This window comes from Tenrec ecaudatus, chromosome 7 (genome assembly GCF_050624435.1).
Source record: "Tenrec ecaudatus isolate mTenEca1 chromosome 7, mTenEca1.hap1, whole genome shotgun sequence".
Classification (NCBI taxonomy): domain Eukaryota; kingdom Metazoa; phylum Chordata; class Mammalia; order Afrosoricida; family Tenrecidae; genus Tenrec; species Tenrec ecaudatus.
In genome coordinates, this window is record NC_134536.1 from 80262822 (window position 1) to 80280908 (window position 18087).

The following is an 18087-nucleotide window of genomic DNA, read 5'->3' on the forward strand; positions in this document are numbered from 1 at the left end:
TGAATGGGCACAAGCATCCCCAAAACTTGCCGCGATGGCACAGGACTGGGCAGGATTTTGTTTAGCCATACACAGGGCTATGTGAGCCAAACTGACTTGACTGTACCTATAGCGTGCCCATTACTCGATGTAAAAAGAATCAGAACAGAGTACCACCAATGTTATCATTTCTTTATATTTTATAACGCAGCTTAGCATCTTTGCATAGTATATGCAGCACGTATACATGTCTATACATGGATACAAATAACAAAACACAGGCTGCTACTTCCTTTATTCAACTCATGGTGACCCTATGTGACAGAGTAGAACTGCCCAGTAGGGTTTTCCCAGACATTGTATTTGTAGAAGCAGATTACCGGTGTTCCCTCCCATGGACTCACTGGGTAGATTTGAACTGCCAAATTTGGGGTTAGCAGCTGAGAGCTTTATGACCCTGGGGACAGCTAACAGAGACTACCCCGTGCGACAACTAAACGGACACATCTTAGCGGCTGCAAGTCCCATTGTCTGTCCGTGTGGAAGATCAGCGCTCTTTCTAGTCCACTGCTGTTTCCGTGTTAGCTGGTCCTGTCTCTCTGGTTGTGTTTCTGTATTTCGGAGCTGTTCATTTCTCTTTATGATGCTGTTCAGGCATGTGCTGTGCATACATGTTGTCTGCTTCTCTCATGGAAATCTAATGCTCTTCTAATATTCTAAATAAGAAATTATAAGAAAACTCAAAAACAAGTTTAAAAATATGGTATTATTTGGTTAATTTATAAAAAAATAAAATAAATTAATATAATATGATTGAGTTATGTAGCTTTCAGAAAAAAACATGTGTACAGATCTTCTAAAGGGCCTCATAGATTTATAAATATTCTTTGTCCCAACAATGATAATTTGCTAATATTCCTTCAAAATACTGATTTTATACTTGCTAACATTTTTTAAATATTCAAAAATTTTAATTCAAAATATTAAAAAATATCTGAGAGTATTTAAAATCCAAAAGTAAGTCTGATAATGGTAAATAATTAAATACACATTGAAGTCAATTTGAAATATAAAGCATGTCTATAGAATTGGAAGTATGAAAGGTATTAATTGGGAAAAAGAAATCTTAATATTTGGTCTAATTTAGCACCATGATTCACTAGTATCATTTTAAAACAGAACATAGCAGTCTCTGTCTTGATTCAGTGGCCTTAAAAGCATGAGGATGTTTTATGAGAAGGTCTGAACATTTAAATGAGTGTTGTGCTAACATGAGTTGTAGTGGTCTCCAATTCTGACTTATCTTCATGAATGCTAACAAAATAAATCACTTCCGATAGTGTATTTTTTCTAATAAAGGATTAAGACTTAGGTTAGAAGCATTAATTAGTATCTGAAACGTATGTTCTTATCAAGCCAACATTCAGGTTTAAAAGTGTTTGCGGTGGATGCATGAGTTACCCGAACTAGTAAATTGAGAAAATTGCAGCAAACTATTATTCACAGATTGCTGAGATTCGTAGATATTATCCTCACTGTTTTTAAAGTGATGTAACTAAGGCTAAAAGATATAAAGTTGATGTGGTATAACCGGAATCATCCGATGAAATGAATGCTATCAAATGGATTTCTGAACTAGAAAGAATTTAGTGATTTTTATCACCAGAATAATATTACACATAGTGCAATAAAGAGTTGTTGAAATAAGAGTCTAAATCTCCTATTCTTACCTTTTTTTTTTTTTGCCAGTGTGAATTATGGTGTTTGGCACATACCAACACTCAGCAAATAAGCAATTAATGAATGCTTCACTCTTCAAGGCAAACCAGACTATCATTATTCATCAGTGCTGGCAGACATTTGTCTGGTTTCTAATCTCGGCACTGCTGGGCTCAGCTGGGTGACTTTAGGGTGTACTCTATTGCTAAGATAGTGATATCCAACTAATAACAACTCAGACGGTATTTTAAGGATCAAATAAATCAATGTAGATAAAATGCCAAGTATAGTGCTTACCACGTAGAAAGAAAGTCTGAATAAATCCCAGCTCTTGCTGTTTTATACAGCTGTTCTCAAACTCTTTGGTCTCATGAACCCTTGATAATATTAAAAATTACTTAGAAGCTCACCAAGAATTTGTTTATGTTGGTTACATCTATTTTTCTCCACAACATTATAAATGAAAACCGAGATAAACACAAATAAACAGCATGCGTTTCATTAGCCAAAAGGTGCATCCCATGTCCTATGTTGTGCAGCCTCTACTCCAATGAGTGGAGGAGATTTACAAGAGCAAATAACATCCTTAAAATCGTTTTAGGAACGTTCCCAAGAACCCTTAAGGGTTCCCATACCAGTCTTTAAGAACCACTGATCTAGCCAGGGAGCTGTGGTAAAAATTAAGAATACATAGAGAAGTGACACCTTTATTACTGTCCATTTGAAATGTAGTGAGAGAGGTGTGCATACATTGTAACTATGCTCTGGTAGTGCGCACAGTGGCCAATACTTCGACAGTGTCTGAGCGAAGGCTTCCTGTGGGAGGGATCAGGGCAGGAGGGAAGATGGAAGTGAACAGAAGTCACTTGTTAACTATTGGGAACGAGAAGTTAATGAAACTGTTCATTACATTGCACAGACACACTGAAGTTCCCATCTGTTCACAGTCAAATGTACTGTTTTAAAATTTTGTAAACCAAGATGTAGTGATTGACATGCATTAAAATTACTTTAAAATGAATAACCCATGAAATATCTGGAATTACAGACATAAATTTTGGCTGCAGAAAGATTAAAATGTATTCGTGACTCTCAAAAGGAGTAGACACTAAGAATTTTTCTATCCATCTCTGTTCTAACTGTATATGGAAACACATAAGCACACATTCACAAATTATAGTTCATCATTCACTTGAGGTCAGTGTTATTGTTTTTCTGTTTCTGAAGCTAAGATAATAACTGAGACGAAGACAGGCAAAAAATTAGACCCATGAGACCTATCAATTGAATGGAAATAATTTCTACACATATGTGAATAATTTTTTCCTTTCTTAGGAACAGAATTATTCCATTATTTTTTTTCCTCTCTAAAAATATACAAAAGGGTAGAGGAAAAACAGCAAAAGAACAACCCAAACAAAAACAAATGAAAAATTCTTGGTGTCATCTTTTTTTAAAAAATGTTTTTCCCTGTTGGATAATAATAGACAGTAATTCAGAAATTGAAACTATTTTCCTTTGTTTCTTTTTTCTCCCCTCTCTTCTTAATATTTTATTTTGATCCTTGTTTATTCCCCTCTGGGAGCAAATCAACAATAGTTGAATTAGATAGTATATATTATGCCTTTGTTCAGAAACAATTTAGATCAGAGCCATTTTTACTATTTGAGAAATAATCGATTATTAACAGACAGATTCTTAAAGAGAATTTGTCACATGGCCTAGAATTCAGTAACATAGATAATAAAAACACATGCTACCTATTGCAGCAATGGTAACTTTACCTGTGTATGATTTACAACTCAAGAGACCCATTCCCTTGCCACCACCAAGAAGCAGCAGCATTTTCCATTCTGCTTGAAAGGAAAGATTACAGCTGTTGTTTTAGAAGTAATTAACTCTATTAGTTTGGCATAGACATTATATCCTCACAAATGGCACCATGTACTATAGAATATTCCCAACTGAGCCAATATTAAAATATATTTTTTAATTTTTTCATGGGTCTGATTATTTTGTGATGTCTATACTGGTGGAAGGAACACTCGGTGCCATTCTTGGATCAAGAATGGACTGCTCCCTACAAAGCTGATGGTCCAAATCTACCAGCATCTCTGCAGGTGATAGAGATGCCAACAGCTCCTATAAAGGTTTACATGGTATTACTGAGGGTTACAAATATCTGGATAGCACCGGGTTTATACTGGTGGTGCCTGGAAGGTGCTGTTGTGTTAGCATTTTACTGCTAACAGCCAGGTCAAAGTTCAAACCACCGATTGCTCATTAGGGGCAAAAAAAGGGCACTAGAAGAACTTATCTACTCTTGTAGAGACTTAGAGGTTTGGAAACCTTATACAAATCAGAACACCAAGTATAAATTAACTAGATGTGATTGTTTTGCTATTGATTTATACTAGTGGTAAAAATGTAAGTATCTAGGGAAAATATCATTATGAATTAGCATATAAATAAAACGTCATAGCTATGGAAGAATGCAAATTGGAAGATCGTGTGACTTAGCGAAGAACCTGAATCATAAACTGCTTTAAAGGATATGCAAGCTTAATACTCTTTCCAATAAAAATATAACAGCAATTCGGCTAGCCCTCCCTTAATGAGCATGGAAAAATCACTTAGTGTTGTGCAGGAAGTCCCAATAACTAAAGTGATTTTTAAAGTATTCAATTTCATAAATAAGCTAGTGTTATTTTCTGTATACTTTGTAGAAATTAAGAACTGATTCTGCTCAACGTTTTCTGAATTATGGTGAATGAAAATTATTGACGCTTTCAACATGATGATTATATGATGATTTTATTATGTACTAGTGATATATGGGGTAACAATTAGTCTATGCAGTTCTTTCAAATATACACAAGGTATATACTTTGTTTCCTATTACACATAACTGAAAAACAAACATGAGAAAAACGTGCTGCTGAACAACTAACAGAGACTCCGTGGTGATTCCAGATAAAAATCCTTTATCCCTTACATGTGTGTGTATATGTACTGCCTCTCAAGCTTCACAAAGCTTCTAAAAATATCCCATTACCTTTGAATTATATTTTCCACAAACTTTTTAAAGCTCAGGTGAACTGCTGATCAGAAAGTCAGCAGTGTGATTCCACCAGCCATCCTTCACGAGACAGATGAGTGTTTCTACTCCTGTAAAGAGGCCACAGTCTCAGAAACCCACCCGGGCAGTTGCGTCCTGCCCGCCAGGGGTGCTGTGACTTGAAGGCAGTGCGTTGGGTTCGGGTTGTATATGGAAGGAGCCTTTGGGGAACCATGGCTCAAGCACACGGCTACTATTTGCTAATCAACCTGTCAGCCGTTTCACAAATGGAAGCCGTAGCAGCCTGCTTCCATAAACATTTACTGACTCAGCAGAGGCATTTGTATAGTTTATGAATTGCTATGTAATGATTAAATTAATGCTGGAAGCCCTATGGAGAGCCATGCTGCTCCATCCTTTCTATTCTATTCTATAGGGTTGCTATAGGTAGAATAGACTCGCCGACAGTGTCCCAGTGGAGCAATGTGTATACAGAGGTGTACGGTTGAGATATGTAAATAGAGTAAAATGAAGAATGTTAAACCACTTGTTTAAAATGACCCAAATAAGCATGCTTTTAAATTTACACTATTAAGCATAATGCATTTATTTAGATGGCAACTAAGTAGAATACATAAATCTTGTTTATAAGATTTCATTTCCTTCTCAAGTGCTTCCGTGGAGGTGGGAGGTCTCTTACCGCTTGCCTCTCTTGCAGCCACAGCGGTCTCCAGTGAGCAGAACCCTGTCATCATCATAGCTGTCGTCGCTGTGGCGGGGACCATCATTCTGGTGTTCATGGTCTTCGGCTTCATAATTGGAAGAAGGTAAAACAAGGTGTTTCGTAGTGATTGATATGAAATATGTAGGTTATCCGAATTGGCTCAGCAATAACAAATGCAAATATTCTTTATCGGCTATTAAGTATCAAAAGTCAACTGGTTTTCCATCTCCCAAGATCAAAGCACAATTTGATCTCAATCACTGCCTGTGGGTAAAATGGGATGAATGTTAGAATTTCTATAAGGCAGTAGATTTTATCAGTCATATTCCGAGTTTTATTTTCATAATAACCAGAGCAGACACATGGGAAGAAATATTTACTGCTTTCCTTAGTGAAATAAGAATGGATAACCATCATTTAAGGTCTGGGGCGTTTTTGTATATAGAAAAATACAAGCAATTATTTATTCACGTGAGAGTTTAACTCCATAGTCACACATGTTATTGTTTTGTCTCTGAGTGAGAATGTATTTGGGGGTATTTTTATATAATGTGTATAGCTATATAATTATTAGATTAATTATTAGCAATGGAGACTAAGTTTTGTTATGTTTGTATATCTAGCATAATATTAGGTAACCGAGATATGTCATATAGCATTTTAATATATATATATAATAAAGACATCGATTGAAAATATCACACCATTCTTCCCCCACCCCACCAGACACTGTGGTTATAGCAAAGCTGACCAAGAAGGGGATGAAGAACTGTACTTTCATTGTAAGTGTTTGGCTTTTCTTTAGTATTATGTACCCCCGTTACTGCAGAAATCGGGTTGTTAGTATTGCATGAAAAACTCTGAATAGTCAATAATATTCAATAATAATATTCAATACTCAAGCTATTGTCTTAAAGCATTGGAACAAGACATTTACAATGAATATAGTCTATCCAGGTGTTTCACTGTCACCTTTTTTCCTTTTGCAACTTTGCCCAATGTCTCATACCATCCTGATAATAATAATAATCCATTACTGTTGCATGTGCCCATGTTCTAGCTAGGAACCTTGGTCTCAAGTCAGAGGCTGGGACTTTTATGTCACCTAATGAATGAAGTTCCCCCAAAAACTGAGCTAAAGAGGCCCTTTCTCTTCTGCTACTATACACCATCACTTATTGCTACACAGTCCAGGGGGCGTGTAAATAGTATAATTATGGGATCCAGTCCTCTAAAGTATCCCATGCAATTAGATCAGCTCACTCTTAAATGCTCAACTTAGGGGGGAAAACATCCAGGAGACAGTTTAGAGACAGTGCAGAACTTAACGTCTATCTGCATTAATCTTATTCCAGTTGCAAGAAGCATGGCAAATACAGACCATGCTTCCATGTAAACACAGACAAGACAAAGCCTGAACAGCCAACTGGTTTCCAACCTTTCATGTTGTTACCCAAGCACAGTGCTCTTATTTTTAACACCTGAAAATATCAAGACACAGCTCATTCACTTTTCTAGTGGCCATAATCACCACTCATTTTGCTCCTGTGTAGAGACATTTCCTACAAAAGCAGAAAGGTGACCTATTCGATCAAGCTGATGGCGAGGTTTCCAGGTCTGGAGACCTGTACAGAGTAGAGAGCTGCACCTCCCCATGCGGAGAAGGCTGAACATAAACCACTGACCTTGGGGCTGGCAGCCCAGCGCTTAGCTACTGTGCCAACAGGGCTGCCTTAAATGCCCTATAAGCGTCGCCCAATTATACTTTTATTGTCTTCTATCAAGTCCTTACATCAATATCTAAGATTGTGTTATCATGTAAGCATCCAAATCACCAAAATAACTAAACATCAATGGGAAAGTCCATTTTGAAATTTCCTCAAAATGCTTGATTTAAGGACACAAGTTCTGAATGATATTATTGTTATTTAGTTTCTTGAAGTGGTTTTGTTCGGTGCACCACCAGTTACGTTCACTTTGGTTTAAACCAAGAAAACTCGCTTTACACAATACACTTCCCAATTGAAGCTGCATCGCCGTTAAAATCCAGTCACTAAAGCCAGCAAGGGTGACTTTTTGCTATAGGTGATGAAGTTTAGCCTGGAGACCCTCGACAAGCCAGGTCCCGAGAAGGGTCCTAACAGTGTTGGGCGTAACTAGAGTTCTTTTTTGTATGGATGGTATCCCAAATTGCCTAAGGTTCAGGATTTATGAAACGTGAATCCACCTCTGGATATGCGAGGATGTCTCTTTCCCTAGGGTCCTCTGTATGCTCCCAAAGCCAGAGCTTGCGTTGGCTAATTTAGAGTGCTTTTTCCTGTGACTAAGCCTCAGAATGCCATAGGCAGAGTAGCTGGGGAATATACAGGAAAAAATGAGGGTTATTTTTATATGATCTCTTTTTGACATGAGATAAAAGTTAACATTTCCTTAAGTGAGAAAGAGAAGACCAAAGCGTGACTGCTTAGTTTTTATATCTAATGTAAAATGTATATAGAAGTTTATCATAAGACTCTCATTGCCAGAATCCCTGATTCTACCAATATGTACATAATTTGACAGCAGCTGATTTAATAATATCTTAATCAGGTTCTCCCATTGCTTCCCTATTGTCAAATATATCTGAGAATCCCCAAATTATCAAACACATTTTAGTTTATTTGCTTTTAACCTGTAGGTTAATGCATAAGGTAAATGGAAACTTGGCTTATCTAAAACTTGTTATGTAACCTTATGCTAGTTGTCATCACTCAATTTTGATATTTTGATGCCATCGATTTTTTTTTCACACTGGACACCTAACATTCTTGATTTATAACTAGGAATACTATAACTGCATGCATTTACTAGCAAAGATATGATACGTTTATACATATATATAGAAAGATTCTTCATCTGTACAAAAATATCAAGGGTGGTTTTAGGATGTGTAACTTTCAGAAATGTAATTGCAATATTAAAACACAAGCAAATTCAGCCATAAAATAGAATATTTAGAAACCATGTCAATATCTTTTTCATTTCAAAACATTCATTTTTTAAACAAATAATAAAAATAAAATTCTCAATGTATCCTGTTTTACTAGTGCTTGATTCATCTTTTTTTACAAGGATACATTATCCCGTCATCTGATAGGAACCAGGCATTTTACTTGATTTTTATGACTGTATCTGAACCACAGCAAGTACAGCATAGTGGTCGCCGGCTATTTACAAGCTGGTGTCCCTTTATTCCTTCAGTATACAGCCAATTTTCCTAGGTGCTAAGACACCGGATTGAATCTTTACAGAAACTTGAAAGCAACCATTTAACTAGCTTTTAGAGCACTGGATTTAATAGAATGTCCGGCCATTTGTATCAGGCCACTCAACTCTCTATGGCCCCAAGTGCTACATTTAAAGGTATAAATACAATGGAGGAGTTTAGTGAAGCAATTCCAATTTACATTTTGTTTCCTCCTACCATTTCTTCTAACAATGTCTTTCAAATCCAAGCCGGGCAGGATTTCATGTTTTCATGCCAAAATAGCTCTGGCCTGTCAAGAGGTGTTATGACAGCTTGAATAAAATACCATCAGAAACCCTTTTGAGATGCAGAAGGTTACCTCCAATGTAGTTCCAGATCAAGGAAACTACCCCCCCCAAAAAAAACCATGAAAGATAGAAAGAGAGAATTAAAGGGAGAAGATGGCTCATTCTCCATCTGCCTGCCAATCTAGGAGGTTAACCTATTGTTTTCTTCCCTTCTCTCTCTTTCTCTTCCCCTCTGCCCTGGACTCCTCTTCTCTCTGTTCTCTTCCTGTACCCTCTACCTTTTCTTCTTGTCTGTTTTTTTTCCATGTTCAGCTTTAGTAACAAACGAGCATCTGTCAGTTTTATAAACTGTAACAATAATTGTTTAAGACAATCAATTTTGGATACACAGTCATCTACAACAGAATAAATCAAGATTTTTAAAGCCCATTTTCCTTTTATACATTCTGCCTCTTTTTGTTTGTTATGTGTTTATTTTTTAAAAAGATATCATTTTAACATGATGTGATGACATAAGCACAGTTAGGCTGCAGTGTAAAATAAGTATATTGTTCTCCAAAAAGTAAGCTATAATGAAAAGATTGTTCGGTGGCTTTGTTAAAAAACAATAAAGTTCTTTTTAAGGATATAGTGTAACTTTTTCATTGCATTAATATAACCAAATATACGCCTATCTATCTTATCTTTGTCTTTAACCAAATGATTACATTTGGAATACATTATTGTAATTGAATTTTATTTTAAAGTTGACATAGCATTATCTGTTACCTGCATGCTTCTGGGTGCATTTTGAGAAGATTTTAACTTTTAAAATGATTCTATGCTGTTTGAATTTTGACTACTTTTTGTGAGGCATACTGGCTACCTCTTTGTGGCAGTTACGGTCTTCCAGAGCTTTATAACTGCAAGTTTATATAAACTTTTCCAAAATGATGTCTTACTTGATTAGCAGATCCCAGGAATATTGTGAATTTTCTAACTTTATTCTGCACCCTGTGTATCTGCACCCTGTGTATCTGGCCTCTATTAACCTTCAAGGTGAAGATGAAACTGTTGTCTTTACTAGATTTCTCTTTGATTGTGTGATAACAATCTCTCACATCTTGTATTAATTTCATGTGTATGTCAACGGTGGTTGGTCATTAAAAAATAAATCAAAGGAATAAGTAAGATGCCTAAATGTTTTTAATATTGCTGTCAGTGTAGTAGGCTAACTGTAAATGAAATGTCTTCTTTCCAGTGTATTAATTTGATTGATTGACTGACTGATAGATTTACAAATGTGTTTCCAAATCCATTACAAACCTCAATATGGCTTGACCTATGCCATGATAGCAGTGAATTTAATTAAACCTTCAGTCTGATAAGAGGCATGTCAGAGGGTTTTTTTGTGGATGTCTTTTGTTGATTTACTGGAAAAGCAATTCAGTTAGTAACCTATAAGCTGGATCCTATGTTACCTATAGAAGCTTGCAGATAATACCTATGCGCCAGAACACTGAAGTAGTCTGTTAAAACTGCTGTGACTCAGGTGATGTGGAAGCAAGTTCACTGTTCCAAGGAGCACTCTGCATAATGAAATTCCTGGGCTGACTGCACAATAAGTGCTTTGCTTCATCACAGTCATGCTTTCTTACATCATTACAGTTAAATTTCCAGGCACCAAAACCTACATTGACCCTGAAACCTATGAGGATCCAAATAGAGCTGTCCATCAATTCGCCAAGGAGCTAGATGCCTCCTGTATTAAAATTGAGCGTGTGATTGGTGCAGGTAAGGCTGTTGCAGCTTCCTTGTTCAGCTGTTCCATTTAGCCAAGATCGAAAGTCATACATCATAATGACAGGCAAATAATTATACCTCAAGTGTAGAACTTTTGCATTTACCTGAGTTGTTGGAAGCAATGAGGCTGTACTTGTTTATGAAATGTTAAAGAAAAGGTGAAAAGGAAGCATGTGGCACAGAGAATCTCTATGTATTTGCTTTTCTGTTGGATTTTAAAAATATACCGCTATCTTCTATTACATAATAATTGTCATGATCAATAAATGACTTGGCATTTTAAAAGAGAATCAGAATGCCCCTGAACTTTTGCTAAAATGCACATTTCCTCTTTCTTGGTTGGCCATGTTCTTGCAAAGATTCCTCTTTTTGTTTTTTCCTAAATATTTTCTTGTATTGTGGGTATACATTAGCTATTGTTCTAATTCCATATAGAAAGTCATTATAAATTATTTAAAGAAACAGTATAATGTTTTGTACAATGTATTTTGCAAATAATTATGTAAGCAAGTCTTGGAAAAGTTCATGGGAAAATGGACCTAAAAGATAATGGGATTTTTTCAAGAGCTCTTTGAAGTCCCCACTCTCCCCCTCCTTCCCGCCAATGCAACGTGGGGCTCAAATCCCTTAAACTTGCCAGAGATGACACATATAAATTCTAGACTTTAAATTTTGTAAGGAATGCAGGGAGCCCCTGGGTTATCAACAAGATCCATCCCTAAGTGTCTTGTCAAGTCTAAGTGAGTCTTTCAGTCAGACCCATAGGCAAGTTGGTACAGGGGCATGCCATTCTGAGGGAGCTTTACCTCAGCGCTGAGGGCACTTAGAAGCCTTTTCCCATGATTGTAAAGGTGTAGATGCAGCAAGGGAAGGTGATTGTGATGACGATATCAATGATGATTAGGGTTTGATTCACTTGTTTCCAAGTAAGATCACATTTATATATCATTAAAAGGCAGGTAATAATTGCTCATCAATTAGTGATCCCGGCACTGTGTGGGCCAGTATTTGCTTCGCCAATCAAGAAAGCACAAGAAAATTCAGAATTTGATACTGTGTCTTTATACATTAGAAGGCAATATGCATTACAAAACACAATTTTAATCAAAATGTTTGCCCTACGTTTCTGTTCATCTAATTAAAACCAATGTATGTACTAGTTCAGTGAGGCTGAGTGGGTAAAAATGCAGCTTCACCTCTCAGTTTTATGTATCCCACTCTTCATAAGCAACTTCACTGTGCCAGGAAAATAGAAATGTTTTTAGTGTTCGTTAGAAAGCTTTGCCAGGTAAGCGTTTACAGCAGGACATGGAAGTAATTTTTGAAATCTGATGCATTTGTTTTGACAGAAAAAAAATTCTGTAATTGAAACACCCGTGCTTTTTCTGTTCCTTCAGGAGAATTTGGAGAAGTGTGCAGTGGCCGTCTGAAACTCCCCGGGAAGAGGGACGTTGCGGTCGCCATAAAGACCCTCAAAGTTGGCTACACAGAAAAACAGAGGAGAGACTTCTTATGTGAAGCAAGCATCATGGGGCAGTTTGACCACCCCAATGTGGTCCATTTGGAAGGTGTTGTTACAAGAGGTATATATATATATATATATATATACACATATACCTTTCACTTAGTAAATGAACTGGGTACCGGGAAGTATGTCATGGTGTACAGGATCAAAATATTCAAGGCATTAACATAATGCTTGTTTAATATGAACATTATTATGGTGTATAACTAATCAGAACACTTTCTCTGTGTTACTGCCTTAGGTAAAAAATACCCAGAATTAGGAGGCAAACAGTAAATGTATTAGGCAGTTTGAGAGACTGATAGTTTCATTTAGGTTAAAAGGCATAAATGTAATACATAATCTTTGCTTTTCAAATAGTGAATCATTTTCTATGAATACTTTTCACAAAACTGGAAAGGGCCCTAGTGGCCTGGTGAATGTGATGCTGCATTGGCAATCCAAATCCACTGTAAACCTCATGGGAGAAAGATGTATCACTCTGCACTGGAAAAGGTGTATAGCCTTGGACACCCTTTGAAGCAATTTTACTTGTCTTATATGGTTGCTATGGGGTTGAATGGACTGAATGACCATAAGTCAGTTGGTTGTTACTTGGAGTCAAAGATTGCAATGGATTTGTGTAATTTAATCATTGGACTGATGATCATGGTCTATGCAAACACTTAATAGTTTATTGTTCTGTTTTGGGGTGTTGCTTTCTTTTAGTCATACTAGTAGGAGCTGTCAGGCTTTACATTTTATATTTTTATTTTACCTGCGATAAGGGAGAGAGAGAGAGAAAGCACTGAAGCATAAGTGATTGTTTCTAAAAAAAATTTTTTTTTTAGGAAAACCAGTGATGATTGTAATAGAATTTATGGAAAATGGAGCCCTAGATGCATTTCTCAGGGTAAGTCCCAAAATAATCTTTCCATTTAAAATGCATCATACATGCTGCCAATATAATTAACTGAGCTTTTATTTTTCAGTGCAACATGTGAGCATTGCAAACTTGAACAGGTCACTTAAAATTAAGATTAAAAATCTGAACTCAGCACAAGGTTAAACTGGAATCCATTTTAGAATTTAAGTAATTAATCATAAAAATTGTTTCTATTAGTGTCATAATCTGATGTTTAGCACAGAAGACACAGGGAGGCCTCTCATTTGAACCCACACATTCGAGCAACATGGGGACCCCGGGGCACAATCACCAGCTAGTTTGCTGCTGACCCGAGGAAAGCTGTGTGAGCCCTCCCAGATGTAGCCAACTGCTTCCAGAAAGATGGTGGACTTGGAAGAGCTTGTGAGGAAGTTCTGCCCCATCCTGGGGGGTGGCTATGAGGAGGAAGCAATCCTATGGCAATGGTTTGATTTTATATTAGAAGAACACTTTTGTTTTTTCTTTGGCTTTTTGCGTGTTTGTTTTTGGCATAGCAGATTCAGGTAGCAACTATCTTAAATGGCGTACTTAGGGAAGCCGTTCATCCTTGCTCGAATGATTCCCGACCTTGCTCTACAGAACGTTTTAGATGATTGTATCTAGATATATAAACATATACATGATTGCTCTGAGAAGATAAGTTATCTGACAAAACCTAGAATGACACCTTCCACAGAGATAATAAGCAACGAATTTGGAGAAACTTTATGATGATATCATCATAGTGGGCAGAACTGTCAACTCTAGAGGAAAACATTACCTAGAAATTCATTGACTCAAACATACATGCTCCAATATGGTTTTGATTCATCCAGAAAACTATGGGTGATAAATATAATCAGAAATATATGCTTGCCTGTTGGGTTAAATGATTCTCAATCCCATTTGCTGTTCTATTTTAGAGAATATGTGTTAAAATATGGCTAATGTTATAACCATAGCAAAACAAACAAAGAAGAGGAAAAAAGTCAGCTAATATAATCAATCTCTGCTTCTTTTCTCTTTATTTTCTAAATTTCTTACTTCCTTTTTTAAGTTTGAAAAAGAAAAAGTACTTAATGTATGATGCATATTAACTCATTTATAAATATTTTTAGATTTTTTAAATATAAACTTGGGCATGAAAAGAAAATATTTAGCAGCTAAGAATGTCTTTGGATAGTCCATTCCCAAACACCAACTTAAAATTAACATTTATTTTTTGGCTTGAATAATTTCACATAACTAGTTAATTTAGTAATATATTACTATAAATGACTAAGTGTAAATTACAATAATATATTACCATAAATGACTAACTATGCTTCATACTGTTCAGCCAAATAACTTTTCATCATTTTGTAAGTCTCTGGTTTATTGAACAAGTTAATTCCTGTTGTATAATAATTATTAGTAAGCATGTGTATATATTTATGGTGATTTTTGCCCCTTTCAAAATAGAATTAACTAGATTTACTTTTGTCTTCTTGCAGAAACATGATGGACAGTTTACAGTCATTCAGTTAGTAGGAATGCTGAGAGGAATCGCTGCTGGAATGCGCTATTTGGCTGATATGGGATATGTTCACAGGGACCTGGCGGCCCGCAATATTCTTGTCAACAGCAATCTTGTTTGTAAAGTGTCAGATTTTGGTCTATCCCGGGTTATAGAGGATGATCCAGAAGCAGTCTACACAACTACGGTAAAAAAAAAAGTCTATTAGTTCGTCTTTTCATAGTCCTGAGGGGGAAATGGAAAATTGATCTCAGCTCTCTGTCATTTTGACTTCCCTTTAGAATAACAGTTTTTGTTTTTGCAGTCAATATATAGGTTATTTGGGGATTTTAAAACATATGTGCATGGATCTGTGTGTATGTGTTTGTATATAAATGTGTGTGTACATATACATATTTACATATGCACATATATAGTACACACACACCAAATAGAATTTTTTTCAAAGCTATGTATTTCATTTTTAAAAAACAACAATCTCTTTCCTTTTAAGTACTCTCCATTACACTTAATATATTTGTCAAATATGTGATTCCATTCTTGGAAACATTTGTCAAACTCATCTCTTTGGATGGCTCTCAGCACCTCCCTCCTTTTTTCTTCTCTTCTTCTAAGTCATCAAATTGCTATACTTTCGTGTCCCTCTTCATCTGAAGAAACAGAGATAATTCAAATGGAGCGAGGTCAGGTGAGTCAGCAAGGTGACAATGGCATCTTCCTCTGGCTTCATTGATGTCTGCTTTTGGAGTCTTAAGACTTGCTCCACATCTCTGCCCCAAGAATGACCTTGAGGAAAAAAGCTGGGTTACTTCAGAGCTGTTCTTTCAAAGCACAGCATGTTTCCAGTAGACCCTCTTTTGCTGGTCTGTCAGAACCTGAGGCACAAATTTTGCAGCCACCATTTCATTCCCACATTTTCTGTTAAAATTCACTGAATTGAGCTCCAAGATGGCCCAGATAACTTCCCCGTCTCTTCAATGGTCCGTCCAAGGTCTTCGAGCACAAGTGCACATTTTGTCCACATTTTCATCTGTTTGGGAAATTGAGGGACATCTGGAATGAGGTCTGTCATTAATTGACAGTTCACCATTTTTGAAATGAGAAAACCACTCATACACCTGAGTTTTTCCCATAGCTTTGTCCTTGTCAGGTGTGCTCAACATCACAACAGTTTCTACTGCATTTTTCCTGAGCAGGAAACAAAAATTTCACAGCCGCATGCTTTCTTTTAAATCAGCCATCACAAAAACGAGGTTTGAACAAAAATTCACTGTGACCAGAGAGACACTGCTGGGTGCACTAGCTCAGAGCAAGGTGCTTGATGCTTGTCCAGTTGGGGACAATGTGTATTATGAAAGCCCTGCTTCACCCAGTGCAATTCCGTGTGTATGTGTGTGTGATTGCTATGAATCAGAATTGATTCAGTGACAGTAGAGATCGTAATTTAATACATCCCATTTTGGGTTTTCTTTTGATTAGTTTGTGATTTGGATATTCTTTGGTGATGTGTATGGGTGACTAATTCTTTTCAACTTAGTGTTTGATAAATAGAGCACTAGTAGTCACAGCAGCAAAAATGCACCCAAAGAGTAAAAAAACATAAAGTATATTCATATTATAGGTTTTATTAAATTCTACACAAAGGATATAATGACTATTTAAGCACTTTGTATTTTACTCAATTTTCTCATAGTTGCTTATCTTCATTTTGATTCTGACTTGGCCTGATCACATAGGAACTGCTAAATTGAGTTTTCTTAAATTAAAATGTGCAATGAGATTATATATCTAATATGAATATTAGTGTATATATATAGTTAATTCATAACTTTAAATACACTTAGAGAGCTTCAAAGTAGATAGACCTGATAGTGATTTCAAACCAAATATACAGAGGTTAAAACTGTAGCTTTCTAGTATTGCCATAAATGTATTAGGTTATTTTACATTGCTGTATTTTCAACCTTGATTTCTTTTTATAACAGGGTGGGAAAATTCCAGTAAGATGGACAGCCCCAGAAGCTATCCAGTACCGGAAATTCACCTCTGCCAGTGATGTATGGAGCTATGGAATAGTCATGTGGGAAGTTATGTCTTATGGAGAAAGACCTTATTGGGACATGTCAAATCAAGATGTACGTGTCACCCTCATGAAATGGGGAAGAATGTTATAAATTCATATGCATTATTATTGGAACATGTAGGTAACAGCTCAGTAAAAAGAAATAGGATAGAATTTTAAAACATAGTTACTTAGTGTTCCATTTATTAGTTTTCTTTTTGAAGAATTGTTACCCCCTTTTTTTGATTTAAATTTTGTGGCCATAATCGACGCCTCTTAAGGCTTTTCCCCTTGATAAAGATGATGCTGTCCTGCCAAGGAGGTAGTGGGAAAGTCACATGAGTACAAAGATCATCGATGGAGGAGGTTGAAGGGAAGATAGTATTTGTTTTGTCTTGGAGGTTTATTTTTCTTTCACTTCTTTTTAATGTTCTGAGAGGATCTCCTGAAATGATCGAGTATAGAATGGTTTAATTAAATATTAATTTTATGAGAGACATCTAGCACTTATGGTCAATATTGGTGAGTGTTTGATACTGATCTTTGGTATATAATCATAGTGGGACTATCGGTAGAAGTCTTAAAATTTATATATGTATATATTATGCTCAGTTGCCTCATGGACCTACTCAGAGACAGAACACACGGTTCCATGTTGAGAGAAGAGCGGGCGGGGGGGAGAGACAGTGGCACCATTTAAGTTGAATCTTACGAAATTGCCATGTTTGTATTTGAAAGAAAATTCAGAACTGAATAGTTCCACCTATAAAAATGTGAGTAAACGGAGGCAGAAATAGAGGAAATACAAAACCAGGAAGGTACTCTGGATGTGTGCTGACTATCAGTGGAAGATGTCAGTTTACAGCTCTTTAATGGGGACATTTTTCTACAGGAGCTTCTTGGAGAGTCCAAAACAGGCCTGGTTGATGTTTATGGGGAACTAATTCAATAGATTAACTTTCTTGTATCAGAGAATGTGTATAGTGTTAGTACTTATAAATGAAGATTGGTCAAGGGGGGAAATTGACCAAAGGATCTTTGGAAAGAGTTTAGAAATGACAAAATGCACATTTTTATTTTACTTATTATTTATTTTTGATCGTTTTATTAGGATCTCATCCAATTCTTATCACAATCCATACATACATCAATTGTGTAAAGCACATCTGTACATTCATTGCCCTCATCATGCTCAAAACATTTGCTCTCCACCTAAGCCCCTGGCATCAGCTCCTCATTTTTCCCCTTCCTCCCCTCTCCTCCCTTCCTCATGAACCCTTGATA

At 36.3% G+C, this 18087-nt stretch overlaps 1 protein-coding gene across 1 annotated transcript in view; it reads left to right on the forward strand.

The window, feature by feature from the left end:
* EPHA7 (EPH receptor A7) overlaps positions 1–18087 on the forward strand; it is a 194298-nt gene that overhangs the window by 160044 nt on the left and 16167 nt on the right. Inside the window, exons 8-14 of the mRNA XM_075554760.1 lie at positions 5475–5583; positions 6207–6262; positions 10662–10787; positions 12194–12379; positions 13152–13213; positions 14719–14928; positions 16727–16876. Coding sequence (XP_075410875.1) covers positions 5475–5583; positions 6207–6262; positions 10662–10787; positions 12194–12379; positions 13152–13213; positions 14719–14928; positions 16727–16876 — 899 coding nt within the window. The remainder of the gene's footprint in view (positions 1–5474; positions 5584–6206; positions 6263–10661; positions 10788–12193; positions 12380–13151; positions 13214–14718; positions 14929–16726; positions 16877–18087) is intronic.